The sequence below is a fragment of the Silene latifolia genome, chromosome X (genome assembly GCF_048544455.1).
Source record: "Silene latifolia isolate original U9 population chromosome X, ASM4854445v1, whole genome shotgun sequence".
Lineage (NCBI taxonomy): Eukaryota > Viridiplantae > Streptophyta > Magnoliopsida > Caryophyllales > Caryophyllaceae > Silene > Silene latifolia.
The window spans coordinates 19,491,578-19,506,404 of record NC_133537.1 but is presented as its reverse complement, the minus strand read 5'-3'; the positions used below and the strand labels follow the sequence as shown (position 1 = coordinate 19,506,404).

Below are 14,827 nucleotides of genomic sequence, written 5' to 3'. Positions count from 1 at the left end.
GGTGTATCACTCATTTCTTATCTATTTACACTTTTGGTAAGCTTTACACAAATGGGCAAGTGGGTGTGTGATGTGGCCACTATGTGGGCAAGTGTAGATGTGAGAGAACACCTTAGTTTATTATTATTTTTCTCTACTTTTTCTCATTTCCTTGGTCTTTGTGTCAAAATGAATAGATAACAAATGACCGAGACGGAGGTAGTATAAATTTGGAGTACTTATTATATGCTCCATACTAGGGGTGTTAACGAGCCGAGCCCAAGCTTGGCCTTGCTCGGCTTGTGTTCAAGAACCAAAACTCGAGCTCGAGCCGATCTCGAGCATACCCGAGCCTGAAAAAAACGCGCTCGTTATAAAGCTTGCGAGCTTTAACGCGAGCTCGAGCCAAACTCGAGCCCAAATCGAGCCTATATAAAATTGTTTTTTTTTTCTATTTTTTTGTTCCGATATTTTCAATAATAAGGTTCGAAAGATATGTAAAAATGTTTGGCAAATCAGCGAGACATTTGATACGTGTGATACAAAAATATAATCATGATAAAATATTTTTATAAAATATGACCAATATCTTATGTAATCACACAAGTTCGAGCCGCTCGCGAGCTTTTCGAGTCGAGCCAGCATTGCTCGGCTTGACTCGTTAAGCTTTCGAGCCGATCCCGAGCCCGAGCCGAGCTTTAACCGAGCCGAACTCGAGTTGCTCGCGAGCTGTCACGTCTCATTAACACCTCTACTCCATACTCTACCCGGGGAGCTACATAGTCAGGGACGAAGTTAAGACGGAAATTGTGGACAAGCCGGTTAATATTAATTATAAAATATATTATTATTTGTTGTTAAAATACAATTACTACAATTTTTCTTTTTTGAAAAACTATAAAAGATAAGAATATTAAGAAACATAGAGTAAAGTACTTTCCTAGAAAATAATAGTTGTACGATTATAGAAAAAAACGAGCATAATAATACACGGGAAAAAAATAGTAGGTGTATTATCTATAAACCTCTGTTCTCTGGGAAACTAAACTTAATAGTCACTCCAATTCCGACTCTGGTTTGACTATTTGTTTATAGATAATACACTTATCAAAAACCAGGCTAGGGCCTTGCCCATGGGCCTGGATGAACTTCGTCCATGTACCTAGTATTAACTTGTAGCGCTCGCTACCCTAAATCTCAAGAAAATAGTTATAACTATAGATTCATGCTATCTGAACTTTTTTAAAATAAGGTCTTAACAAGGATACTAAACTGTAGAGTGTTTCTCTTTCAAAAATTTCGTTTCTAACTACGCACCCGTCTCACTTTGCCATGGTTTTATTTGAATATTTGTAGTAGTATATATTAGCAATCACATTCTAATAAGAATGTCCTCTTTCTTCTTGATAGAAAAAGATAAAGCCAAAGTTGAATGAAAGAAAGAAAGAAGGAAAAGAGGGAGGACATGTCTTTCTCATACACAGATCCCTATATCACATATGAGACCTAGCTTGTTTCCAGCAACAACTTATTGTGTTTGCTTTGTTTCCCCCCAAACACATTATATTTCTTTATCTCTATTTTATTCTTTTTGCTTATTTCCTTAGTTTTTTATATATATATATATATAAACCCCTCTTCTTTTCTCCTCATATTTTATCTTCCTTCCTTCCTTCCTTCACTCTTTATTTCTCTTGGGATTATCCATTGGTTTTTCATCCTTTGTTAAACTCAAAAACAACTATTGGGAAATCATTAGTTCATTTCTAGCCAATCATTGTTACATAAAACATTTCACAAAATATATTATAATTATCTTAATTATTTATTTTCTAAGTTTATCATGATGAAGTCATTGAGCAGCAATGATCATGATGAAAACAACAACAATGGTGGTAGTGATAATAATTGGTTACTAGGTTTCTCACTTTCTCCTAATTTCAACAACATGAACCAACAACAACAACAACAAATCCAAAACCATACTCCAAGTTCAACTCCTTGTTCTTCAACTTCTCTAGCAACCTCAAACAGTAACTATGCTAATTACTATGGTAATAACAACCAAAACAACAACATTAACTATGCTACTTACTATGGTAACTCAGTTGAAGCTAATGAAGTGCAACATGGAAGTAATAGTACTAATCATCATAGTAATAATAATGATAATAATGGCTTCTTTTACTCTCTTCCTTTTCCTCTTATGCCTCTTAAATCTGATGGCTCTCTTTGCTTTCCTCAAGGTATATATACTTAGATTTTCATTCATTTCCCTTTTGTTTTTGCTTTGCATGGAATCCCTTATTATTTTGCACTTACCATGCTTAGCCGAGTTTGAGTAACATAGGTTATCGTCTTGTGGCCATGTTTTATAATAACGTAACTTCAACATTGACTTTTACATTTAACATATTACTTTCAAGTTTGAGTTGATTAAAATACCCCTCACAAAGGATTATTATTTTATACTATTCCCTCAGGCTCATTCATTTGTTTGGGTTGATTAAAATAGCCCTCACAAAGTAAACAAATGATTGAGATGAAATGAGTACTCCGTATTATATTAGTACAAATAATCTAATTTGAGGTGTAATTACTGATTAGGAATGGTACTACAAGCAGCAGCAGCAAACTACTCAACAACAACAGCAAGCACAACTCAAACACCAAAGTTGGAAGATTTCTTTGGAGGCCATCATAATGGGACCCACCAATATAATAATCACCATCATCAACAACATAATCAAGAAGATTATAACTCCATTAATCAACAACAACAACAATACCCATTTTACCCTTCACTATACACCAACACCCACCCAAATGACACCACTAGTACACTAGTAACCAACACAAGTGAGGGTGCACTACAAGGTCAGCACTGGGTGCAAAGGGGATACAACATTGGGATCGCTGCGGCGTCGGATCATCAACATCAGATCAACGGCGGAGATCAATCTAGTGGTGGGGCCATTGTAGGGTATGGAGATTTGCAGTCATTAAGCTTGTCAATGAGTCCTGGGTCCCAGTCTAGTTGTGTGACTGCATCACACCAGATTGTTACTACAACACCTTCATCATCTAATAATGTTGTTATAGGAAGTGCAGAGTGTTTGGGTTTGGAAAGTAGTAAGAAAAGAGTTGGAGATATTATTCATCAAAATAAACCAATTGTTCATAGGAAATCTTTGGACACTTTTGGTCAAAGGACCTCCCAGTATAGGGGTGTCACTAGGTCTGTTTTCTCAACCCTTAACTCTTCTTTTCATTTTCAATTTTTTTTATAAATAGTACGTCTCAATCATTTGTTTACATTTAATTAAAATAATTCGTATAAAAAACGTAAACTATAAACAAATGATTGAGGCTAAGGAGGAAGTTGATATATACTATACTTGTACGTACTCCATATGAGTAGTATTTATTTATTAAAATGTATGTATATGTTGAAAATGTAGGCATAGATGGACTGGTCGATATGAAGCTCATTTGTGGGACAACAGTTGTAAGAAAGAAGGTCAAACTAGAAAAGGGAGGCAAGGTAATTAGCCTAAATTAAAGTTAACTAAATTATTAAACTACTCCGTATCTTATAATTTTTCTGTTTTAAATTGTTTAATTTTGGAGTAGTTCTTGTTATCGTACTAACTTAGATTTTTGTTGTTTGTTTGGGATGAATTGCTTGACATCTTCAAATTGTTGCAGTATATTTGGGTAAGTCTTGAACATACTAAATATTTGTCATTTTGTGCCTTGTGACTTGGGACTTGCGAGTCGGTCTAGGACCATCGATGGTCTTATTCCATCGTATTTGTTTTGGAAAAAATAAAATAAATGAATTCTTTGTTTTGGGTTTAGGTGGGTATGATACTGAAGAGAAGGCAGCAAGAGCATATGATATGGCTGCACTCAAGTACTGGGGACCTTCAACCCATATCAATTTCCCGGTAATAATTTGTACCCTTTTATGTCCTGGTTTCATTCGAATAGGAATTTTATTTCCTATTTCTGAAATTTCGCTTTTGCTATAGTTGGAAAACTACCTACAAGAAGTTGAAGAAATGAAGAACATGACTAGGCAAGAATTTGTCGCTCACCTTAGAAGGTACATACGGAGTATTATCGTTTTCATTTTCATTATCTTTTGTAGTTGTCGTATTTAAAATTTTACATGACTATTGAATAATGTTTTTGCAATGTATTTGATGCAGGAGAAGCAGTGGCTTTTCAAGGGGTGCCTCAATCTACAGAGGAGTTACTAGGTGAAATAATCATTTTAACCTCTTATGTAGTTCCGTCCGTATATTGGCCTTTGTCCAAGGTTAATTTCTATTGTTGCTAACTGTTGTTTCTGAATAATTAAACAGGCACCATCAACATGGAAGGTGGCAGGCTCGAATCGGCCGTGTTGCCGGGAACAAGGATCTTTACTTGGGCACTTTCAGTGAGTTGCTCTATTCCAATCCCTTGATCATAGATTCACAGTCGATCTCATATAGTTTAGGTGGTAAAGTCACAAGTCTGAACCAACATTAATTAACTACTCCGTATATAAATTTGCCTTTTGCCTTTTTTTTCCCCAAGAAAAAGGCCCTTATAATCATAATATACTTTGTATATTTGAGCATGTCGTATAATCTTTGATTAATAATGTACTAATCCAAAGTTTATCTTTATGATCCAAGTAAAAGGTACCCTTTAAAATAAGGTCTAGTATATAATCTTTTTGTAACATTGGTCTATCTAATAGTACAGATTTCTTTGGGTGTGTTGGAGGGAATATCTTTAACGTTTCCTTTTTCTGTTTGTTTCTCAACATTCTTCACTTTGATGTTCAAAAAGCAGAGAACAAAGAATTAGGCTGATCGCTTTCTTTCTTTTTAAAAAGAAAAACTCTTTATCAACAGATCAAATCATGCTAGTATTTTTATTCCTTTGATTGAAACCTTCATGATTATAATTCTTAGGCACTCAAGAGGAAGCGGCCGAGGCGTACGACATTGCAGCGATTAAATTCCGTGGGGCTAATGCGGTAACCAACTTTGACATTGTTCGATATGATGTTGACCGGATCATGGCTAGCAGTACCCTCTTAGCCAGCGACTTAGCTCGGCGCACCAAGGAGGTACCGCAACTAACCAACAATGAGGCCCAATCCGAGAGTGAAAAGGCCCAGTGGAAAATCGCGCTCATTGAGCACAATCCAATGGGCCAAAATGACCAGAATGTTATCTCAATGGCCCAAAATCATGATCAATCCAAGGTGAATGCGGTATTGGATTCGGCCCAACATGAAATGGGCGGGGCCCATTTGTCTAATCCTTCATCCTTGGTTACTAGCTTGGGTAGCTCAAGAGAAGGAAGCCCAGAAAAGAACAACAACAACAATAATACAAACAGCTTGCCTTTGGCCTTCACAATGCCACCTTCAGCTACCAAATTATTTGCAACTCCTGCAGCAAATATGACTCATTGGGTCAACCAACCCGGTTCCATTTCACTCCCACAATTGCCGGTTTTCGCGGCTTGGGCCGATTTACATTAATCAACAATCCTTTGTTTTGCGGTACTAGTAGTAGTATTAATTAACCTAACCCCCATTTTGTGGGACTTAACTGGGTATACATTTGGGGTTAGTAATTAGCACCTTAGTACTGAGGAAGGTTTTAAGTTTAATTAATGTAGGATATTGTATTTCAGTCTTTAATCATGTCATATATGCATGTAATGCAAGCTTATCTTATCAAGATCTTTTGTTTTATCAAAAGTAATTGTAATGGAAAGACTGAAGTTACTTTCTTTAACTTAGGCCTTTACAGGTTATGATTGAAATTGCATGAATTGATTCTGACAATAGGCCATATTACTCATCAATCATCATTATAGATGCCATTATATGACTTTCAATGTGCTTAAGGACTTGACCAAACTCATCTAATTTTTAAACCATGAAGTAGCAACATTTTGTCATATAAAACGATTTTATGCACGAGTTATTGTAAACATGAGCAAGGGTGTGTAAACCTGGCCAATCCGATAAGGCTGATCCGAGACACGAAAGTGACCCAAAAATTCGGGGCTCTTGGGATCTCGGTGATAGATGAACCATCTCAACCAAAACCTTAAGCCTTAAGGTGATGGTTGAGACCCAACTATTATAGTTATTTCTATTACGTTCCCTCACTCAAATGCCCGTTGGGCTTAAGAGTGGTTGGTTGTCTGCACCTCTCCCCGTCACTGTCTTTGGGTTTCCACTTCGAGTTTTTGAGAGGTTTTGAGGTTGCCAGGATTTGAACCCGTGACCTTCGGTCACACTGGATCTGATACCATGATAGATGAACCATCTCAACCAAAACCTTAAAGTGATGGTTGAAGTCCAACTATTATAAATATTCCTATTACGCTCCCTCACTCAAATGACCGTTGGGCTTGAAGAGTGGTTAGTTGTCTGCACCGCTCCCCGTCTGCAGTGTCTTTGGGTTTCCACTTCGAGTTTTTGAGGAGTTTTGAGGTTGCCAGGATTTGAACCCGTGACCTTCGGTCACACTGGCTCTGATACCATGATAGAAGTCTTGTCAGCTTTGTCAGGTCTATGGATGACTAGATTTATCGCAAGGTCCACAATCGTTGAGATTTTTTTTTTTTTTTTTTTTTTTTTTAACTAAAATAGTGCTTAAAACCGTGTTTAATTACTACAATCGTTGTTTTTTCCACCCTTTAAGAGTCAATTTGACTAAACATGAAAAGGAAGATGAGATTGAATCAAGAAAAATGGAAGAGGAGGTTTAAATGGTAGAGTAGTAGGGCAAGAACAAGCATGGACATCATGATGACATTTGATATCTTTAACCTTTAACCCTTTGCTTTCCTCAAAGGTAACAGACATGTCATTCCCTATGATTCATAATAAAGGATGTAAAAATAAGATTCCCATTATTTTCTGATTATGTAATGTATTGTGCATTTGTACATCTGCATCTGCCAGGGGAAGAGCTCAGAGCCTGACATCTTACAGGCAGGCTTACAGCTTTCATTTTAGCATTCTTGGGAACTAACATTCATTCCATTCCCAGTAATTTCTCACATCCTGATTTAATCCCCCGTGCCCAACCCCCTTTTACCCTTGAAAATGACTTTGTTTTGACCCACCTATATGCGACAAACACTAAATGTCTACTACTATTTCCTACTAAGTACTCGTACTATTTTACTTTGTTTTCTAAGTGTGGGACTTGGGTCGCGGACTCGCACTTCACCCGGGTAACTTGAGCTGCCATGGACTAGGCACGCGTAAGGCAACGACGGAGCATGGTCAGGATTTTCCAAACAAGGCCTAAAAGTCTAGCTAATCGATCAAATAAGATGGTTGTTTAACTAGTAATCTAAACTAATTAAATAACAATGCGATTATCCTAATTATAAAAGACAATGACTAGCAAACAAGATAAAGAGTTGAATCGATTAAGGAGAAGGCCTAAGGTCCGACTTCTCCACCAACATGTCTCATCTACGCTATGTCCCGTTGATAAGTCACCAAGTAACAAGTTAGGGGAAAAATGCTCTAAGGTGCAAACATTTCCCTTCGGAGTTTGTGAATGGCAAGAGTGGTCCCGAGTAGCTCCTTCCCTCGGGTTCGTAATTGGCATCAACTCCCATGGTATCCTAAATTCCTAATACTCCCTCCATTTCGCCTTTATTATCTAGTTTGACTAAAAGTCATATTTAAGAAAAAATTGGTGAAATATCATAAATATCCCTTCACCAATAAATTTGAATACTAAATATAAGCAAAATAGAAAAGGTGAGTTTATTTAACTAGAGATATATTGGGTAATTCATTGATATGATAATTAATTTGAAATATGGGATACACAAAAAAAAAAAGGCAATAAAAATGAAATAAAGAGTAGGAGTAATAGTTAAGGATTTACGTCCACGCTAAATTGCATCCATATTTCCCTAGTTTCAGTCAAACGTGACTAGAAATTAAGATTAACATTATTGATAAGGATTGGAAGATATGGAAGTATTATATTGCATAAGATTGATCGTATGTTACAATGATACACTAGAGGCTATTTATACACATGTGCAATCTATCTATATATGGTAAATATAAAGTGACAACTATAATATATACAATAAGAGGAAGGAATCATGGGAATCCCATGATTGAAGGTAGAGCCTAGAGGTGATCATGGGTCGGGCCAATGCGGGCTTGGGCCGGGCCTTTTTAACAAAAGCGGCCCATTTGTGTGGGCCGGGCCGGGTCGGGTCAGATGCGTGGGTTTATTTAGCAAGCCCAAACCCGGCCCTTATGGACTAATGCGGGCTTTTGGGCCTAAATGGGCTTTTTCAGGCCCTAAAATTTACGACTTACCCTAGGAAATAATTAGCGTAATACCTTCAATTACAACTTTTAAAACATACATAGTGTATAAAATTGTACAAAATATGATGTAATGCATATGTATTGCTCTCTAAAATAAAATAATGACAAAAAGCGCCACTTTAGAATGCTTAATCATGCATTCTTAGATATGATTTATGTTATGCATACTTTGTTTTATAAATCTAAAAAAATATACTTGAGTTTGTAAAGAGTTTGGTATAACTTTAACACTACTTTAATAGGTTTTATTAGAAAAAATATTCATTATTAATAAATATGGGCCGGGCCGGGCCAAAATTTGGGCCAAACGCTTGGCCCAAACCCGGCCCCAAAATATTTTGGGCCTTTTTAGGCCGGCCCATGGGCTTTTTTGGGCCAAAACTAAAGGCCCAAGCCCTTCAAAAAACCGGGCCGGGCCGGGTAGGGCCAATGGGCTTGGGCCATTTGATCAGCTCTAGTAGAGCCCAACGGCTCTCTTTGATTATGAGCAACGGGTAGATGGGTGGTGATCATATGGGTAGCTATTACCCCCCCTCAAGTTGGAGCATGTAGTTGCGAAATGCCCAACTTGGTTAGAAGCTCGCAAAAAGGTATGCGTCCGAGTGCTTTCGTGAATATGTCAGCGAGCTGGGATTTCGTGTGCACATATTTTGTTGTGATTGTGCCTTTTTGTATTTCGTCCCGTATGAAGTGACAATCAACCTCAATGTGTTTAGTCCGTTCATGGAAGACCGGATTGTTTGCTATGTGGAGTGCGGATTGATTGTCGCAATGTAGACGAATAGGCTCGTCGTGAGAGATACCCATGAAGGTTATTAAGCTCTTTAGCCATTTAAGTTCACATGTTGTATTTGCTATAGCGCGATACTCGGCTTCGGTAGATGATAGGGATACGGTTGTTTGCTTCTTTGTTTTCCAGGATATGGGAGATGAACCGAGAAAAACAATGTAAGCCGAGAGAGAGCGTCGACTTGTTGGACATGCGGCATAATCCGAATCGCAATACGCATTGAGTCGTAGATTGGAGTCGGATCTTAGTAAAATTCCTTGACCCGGAGAGCCTTTAAGGTAGCGTACTACTTGAAGTGCAGCAGTCCAGTGGTCTTTTGTAGGGGCATGCATGAATTGAGCTAGAATATGAACGGAGTATATAAGCTCTGGCCGAGTGATGGATAGATAGACCAAGCGACCCACAAGACGACGATAGGGCTGCGGGTCATGCAAAATCGGAGCCGTGGAAAAGGGCTAGGTGGTGATTTGGTTCCATGGGGATTGGTGCCGGTTTTGCCCCTAGGAGACCGGTTTCTGTAAGTATATCCATGGCGTACTTTCGTTGAGACACGAAAATTCCGGATTTGTTTCTTGCGATTTCGAGACCAAGGAAATATTTAAGGAGACCAAGGTCCTTCATATGAAAGCACCGACTGAGATAATCTTTGAAGTTTTGGATAACCTTGTCGTTGTTACCACAAATAACTAGATCGTCAACATAGACGAGCACATGTACTTCCGTGTTGTTTGTTGAGATGGAAAATAAGGAATGATCACACGGGCACTGCTTAAACCCATATTTAATTAATGCAGAGGCTAGTTTAGCGTACCAACATCGTGGAGCTTGACGGAGGCCATATAAGGATTTGCGAAGGCGACAAACCATACCATCTTTCGGCGCGGTGAGACCCGGTGGCAGTTTCATGTATACTTCTTCGTTGAGATCGCCGTGAAGAAAAGCATTGTGGACATCCATTTGGTGGAGTGTCCATTGTTTTGCGGCTGCTATAGCAAGCAGAATGCGAACGGTGACAAGTTTGATAGTGGGTGCAAAAGTTTCATTGTAGTCTACCCCTTCAACTTGACGATTTCCCATGACTACCAAGCGAGCCTTGTATCGTTCGATCGTGCCGTCGGCGTTGTATTTAATCTTGTATACCCATTTAGAGCCTAATGCCTTTTTGTTGGGAGGTAAAGGCTCTAAAGTCCACGTGCCATTCTTTTCGAGTGCCTCGAGTTCGAGTTGCATAGCGTTTTGCCATTCGGGAATCTGTGCTGCATCTTTAAATGTACTTGGCTCGTGATGTTTAGTCACGGCCGATAAGAAAGCTTGATGATTAGGAGAAAATTTAGCATAATTAATATAGTGAGAAATTGGATACTTAGTACCTGACGACGGTGTCGATGCGGTGAGCACGTGAGAAGAGGCTCTCTTTGGTTGGACAAAATCTTTGAGATTGGAATTCGGAATTTTGAGACGATGGCCACGGCCCAAGATTGTTGGGTTCTCGGGTGGGGACTCTTCGGTTTGAGGTGTTGTGGGGGTCGTGGGGGTAGGCGTGTCTGAGGACGGGGAAGTAGTGGTGGAAATGGGTGTCGTGGTGGGCTGTGAGGAAGTGGGGGAAGGTTGACTTATGAGGACAACTTGATCAACGGGTTGAAGAGTGTCACGGAGGAAGGAGTTAGTTTGTGTATCATCGTGAATGTCGAGGGATTTATAGGGAAATTCATTTTCTAGAAAAACAACATCTCGAGACTCAAAATAAGATCCGGTGTCTAAGTCATAGAGACGCCATCCTTTCTTCCCAAACGGATATCCAATGAAAACACATTTTCTACTTTTAGAAGCGAATTTGTTTCGACTCCGATTTAAAGTTTTGGCATAGCAAAGACCTCCGAAAATTCGAAGGTTCTCCATGGGTGGAGGTTTATTAAATAACATTTCGTAGGGAGTCTTTCCGTTAAGAAGGGGAGTGGGGGTGCGATTAATAAGATGGACTGCACTAAGCACGCATTCTCCCCAAAAGAAAAGAGGTAAACTCGCTTGAAATAAGAGAGCACGGGCGACGTTTAAGATATGTCTATGTTTACGTTCAACCCGGCCGTTTTGTTGGGGCGTATCAACGTTAGAATTTTGAAAAAGAATGCCGTTTTGATTAAAGAATTTTGTAAGACAACGAAATTCGTTTCCATTATCACTTCGTAAAATTTTTATTTTCTTTTTAAATTGTCTTTCAGTCATAGCAAAAAAATTAAGTAAAGTTTGTTGGGTGTCACTTTTGTTACGTAAAAGATAGACCCATGTTGAACGTGAAAAATCGTCGACGATGGTTAAAAAATAAGTGGAACCACATGAAGCATTTTCTGAGTAAGGTCCCCATAAGTCGCAATGAATTAATTCAAAAACAGAGGATGCTTTATTCGAACTTAAAGTAAAATGTTCACGCGTTTGTTTCGCGCGGAGACAAATGTCACAAGTCTTAGTATGAAAATGTTTACTAGAATTATTATGAAGAAATGGTTTAAACGAAAAACATGTGAGGAAGGGTGCCCCAACCTTCGATGCCATAACTCGGAAGAATCAGCCAACCCCACCGTACATGCCTTGGCCAAGTCATTCCTTATTCCTGTTAAATAGTAAAGCCCGTCACGTTGCTCACCCGCACCAATCACTGTCTTCGAGGAACGGTCCTGAATAAGACAAAGTTGGTGTGAGAATTGTATTGTAAGAGTATCATCCATGAGTAAACTTGAGACGGAAATTAGGTGACAACTTAAATTAGAAGCATATAGTACGTTCTTTAAAATTAGACGATTTGACAAGATTATGTCGCCACATTGTGTAGCGATAGTAAGATCACCGTTTGGTAATCCAACCGAAACTGGAATGATAGTACGTATATTAGAAAAATGTGATAAAGAACCCGACATGTGATGAGACGCGCCCGTATCAATAATCCAAGATAAAGGCGGAGATGTAGAAATATTACCGTGACTTTGCGGGGCAGACTTGTGTTCCTGCCATAGACGAGTAATAGTAGCCAGGTCCGTAGCATTCAAGGCATTGAAATCCACTTTATCCATTGCTGGCAGAGAGGATGACGAAGAGGGAAGGGGTACCTGATTTACCTGCTGTCCGGATGCCATATTGGCTCGTGGTACAGCCTGCCCACTGGTGTTTCGTCTGGCTTGTTCATAGGCAGCACGTCCTTGAACATCCGGGACGAATACTACTCTACTCAGGTCGGGGTCATTGGGGTCGACATAAACGCGGTCACGGGGACGATTACCCCACCATTCGGGAAACTTTCCCGTCATGCGAAAGCATACTGGCCATTTGTGCCCATGTCGTTTACAAGCAAGACAAAACGGTCGAGGATTTTCGTTTTGATTATTCGAAGGAAATTGTAAATTGGCAGGGGAATTAGTTCCCTGAAAGTCCCGTCCTCCCCCATTGTTACGGTCAGAGGTCATATTACGACTACCATGGTGTGTATTGCCCCCCCCCCGCCGACTGGCGTGATGAATTATAAACACGGGAAGCAAAAGCCATGACATCGGGATTAGACTCAGCAGTAGAACGAGATAAAGATCGTAATCCTTCTTCTTGTAATAATCTATTGTATATAAGATCTAAATTAGGAAGAGGAGTGATACCGAGAATTTGTGAACGTGCATTGTCATATCGTGCATCCAGTCCCATGAGAAAATCCCGGGCCCGTTTCTTTTCCCTCCGAGCATCCAGCTTTGTGACCCAATTACAAGTACACGGGTTACAGTCACAGGATGGCAGAGGATCGTACATCGCGATATCGTCCCAAATTTTAATGAGTCGCCTGTAATAAGTCATTAATGGTTCTGTCGGGCCTTGACGGCACGCAATTAAATCGGCTTCCAATTGAAAGATGCGTGGGTCATTACCTTGACAGAAGCGATTCTTTATGTCGAGCCATATTTGTTTCGCTTCGGAACGAGTCGAAATAGTGCGTCGAGTAGCTGGTTCGATGGAATTAAAAATCCATCCGGTTACTAAAGCATTGGTGGATCTCCAGGTAGGATAAGAGGCATCGGTTTCAGCGGGTTTAGAAGTAGTCCCGTCAATATAGCCCTCCTTCCCTTTCGCGATGAGAGCCAGCGAAAAGGAACGAGACCATTCATCGTAATTTGATCCGTTAAAGGCGATTTGTGTGATGTTAGTACCGGTATTTTCAACGTGAATAATAGAGTATTGTTGAGATGGTGTAGAGTTTATAACTTCAGCACCATCCGCGTTCGTCATTGTAATGGAAGAGTTTGTATTTTTTTTTTCCAGTAGAAAACAGAGGAGAACGAGGGAGGCAGAGTAAGAAACCCTAGCCTGATACCTTGACAAGGATTGGAAGATATGGAAGTATTATATTGCATAAGATTGATCGTATGTTACAATGATACACTAGAGGCTATTTATACACATGTGCAATCTATCTATATATGGTAAATATAAAGTGACAACTATAACATATACAATAAGAGGAAGGAATCATGGGAATCCCATGATTGAAGGTAGAGCCCAACGGCTGTCTTTGATTATGAGCAACGGGTAGATGGGTGGTGATCATATGGGTAGCTATTAATTATTTTTCATCAGAGGTAACATAGCTGCTTTTTATTCCCGAGATTATTTACTAGTTCAACGAGTCGTCGCACCATTCCTAAGAGGCCCCGTTTGTTCAAAGTATTGAATGGATTGGAAGAGATTATGATATTATAGACGTATGGAGTTAGAAGTTTAGAACCCCATACTCACTTATAATACTCACTTCTATTTTAGATAACCGTCCTATTGTGAAGATGGCACAAGAATTAAGAAAGTGAGTTTAGACTACACAAAACGGACAATAGGACAGTTATGTGAATAGACGGAAATTGAATTGAATTTGGACCATACAACACTTACCAAAAATGGACAATGGACATTATTGTGAATAGACGGAAATGGACAATGGGACGGTTATCTGGAATAGGAGGGAGTATTTTTGGTTTGATCTTGGAACGGATAGAGTTAGAATCCCACGGTAGAAATTGGGCTGGTTGCGTTTGGAAATTCGACCCACATTGGGCCCATGTTAAAGGTCAAATACTTCCCCCTGAACAGAATTACTTTTTTCACATACGGATTTTACTCTTTCACATACATTTTTTCATTAACTTTCCATATGATACCCTTTCTTCCAAAACCTAATCAAATTAGCTCTTATATACCCTTTCTTCCAAAAACTAATCAAATTAGCTCTTATATGTACCTTTTTTCCCTAAAATCAAATCCAAATGCTCTAAAAACTTGACAATGGATCATAAGCCTTGGTGCAGCCATCTTTGGAAAGGACTTGCACCACCAAGGTATGAGATAATTCTTTGGGCAATACTATGGAATAAGGTGAACACTAAGGATATGATGCTTAAGTGGAAAGAAATGGCTTGGGAGTAGACGATGTGTACTTTTTGTGGTGAAGAATTGGAGACCGCCAAACACCTGTTTTTGCTTTGTAGGTATTCTTGGAAGCTATGGACGAGTATTTGTGAGGCTTGGGATATGGCATGGATTTGTCCCGGGGGGATTGATGATGCTTTTTTGATATGGTGTGACTCTCACTTTGTCGGGTTTGAGAAACGACTTTGGGACGTATTCTTCATTGCTATAGT

At 39.3% G+C, this 14,827-nt stretch overlaps 2 protein-coding genes across 2 annotated transcripts; one reads left to right on the top strand and one right to left on the bottom strand.

The window, feature by feature from the left end:
• Nucleotides 1-1,377: 1,377 nt before the first annotated feature.
• LOC141623093 (AP2-like ethylene-responsive transcription factor ANT) lies at nt 1,378-5,786 on the top strand. The gene is made up of 9 exons (XM_074439141.1): nt 1,378-2,225; nt 2,587-3,217; nt 3,441-3,523; nt 3,688-3,696; nt 3,841-3,929; nt 4,014-4,087; nt 4,194-4,244; nt 4,350-4,426; nt 4,950-5,786. Exons 1-9 carry the CDS (start codon nt 1,823-1,825, stop codon nt 5,525-5,527), a joined length of 1,995 nt encoding a protein of 664 aa, XP_074295242.1. The 5' UTR covers nt 1,378-1,822; the 3' UTR covers nt 5,528-5,786.
• A 6,840-nt stretch (nt 5,787-12,626) lies between these two features.
• LOC141616991 (uncharacterized) lies at nt 12,627-13,424 on the bottom strand. The gene has a single exon (XM_074434158.1). The coding sequence runs from the start codon at nt 13,422-13,424 to the stop codon at nt 12,627-12,629; it is 798 nt and encodes a 265-aa protein (XP_074290259.1).
• Between the last annotated feature and the right edge of the window lie 1,403 nt (nt 13,425-14,827).

Excerpts from the sequence above, each read along its gene's own strand:
- LOC141623093 (XM_074439141.1), top strand. The coding sequence starts at position 1,823 with ATGATGAAGTCATTGAGCAGCAATGATCATGATGAAAACAACAACAAT. Across the intron at positions 4,088-4,193 it reads TTTGTCGCTCACCTTAGAAG|GAGAAGCAGTGGCTTTTCAA; the intron begins GTACATACGGAG and ends TATTTGATGCAG. Across the intron at positions 4,427-4,949 it reads TCTTTACTTGGGCACTTTCA|GCACTCAAGAGGAAGCGGCC; the intron begins GTGAGTTGCTCT and ends TATAATTCTTAG.
- LOC141616991 (XM_074434158.1), bottom strand. The coding sequence starts at position 13,424 with ATGACGAACGCGGATGGTGCTGAAGTTATAAACTCTACACCATCTCAA.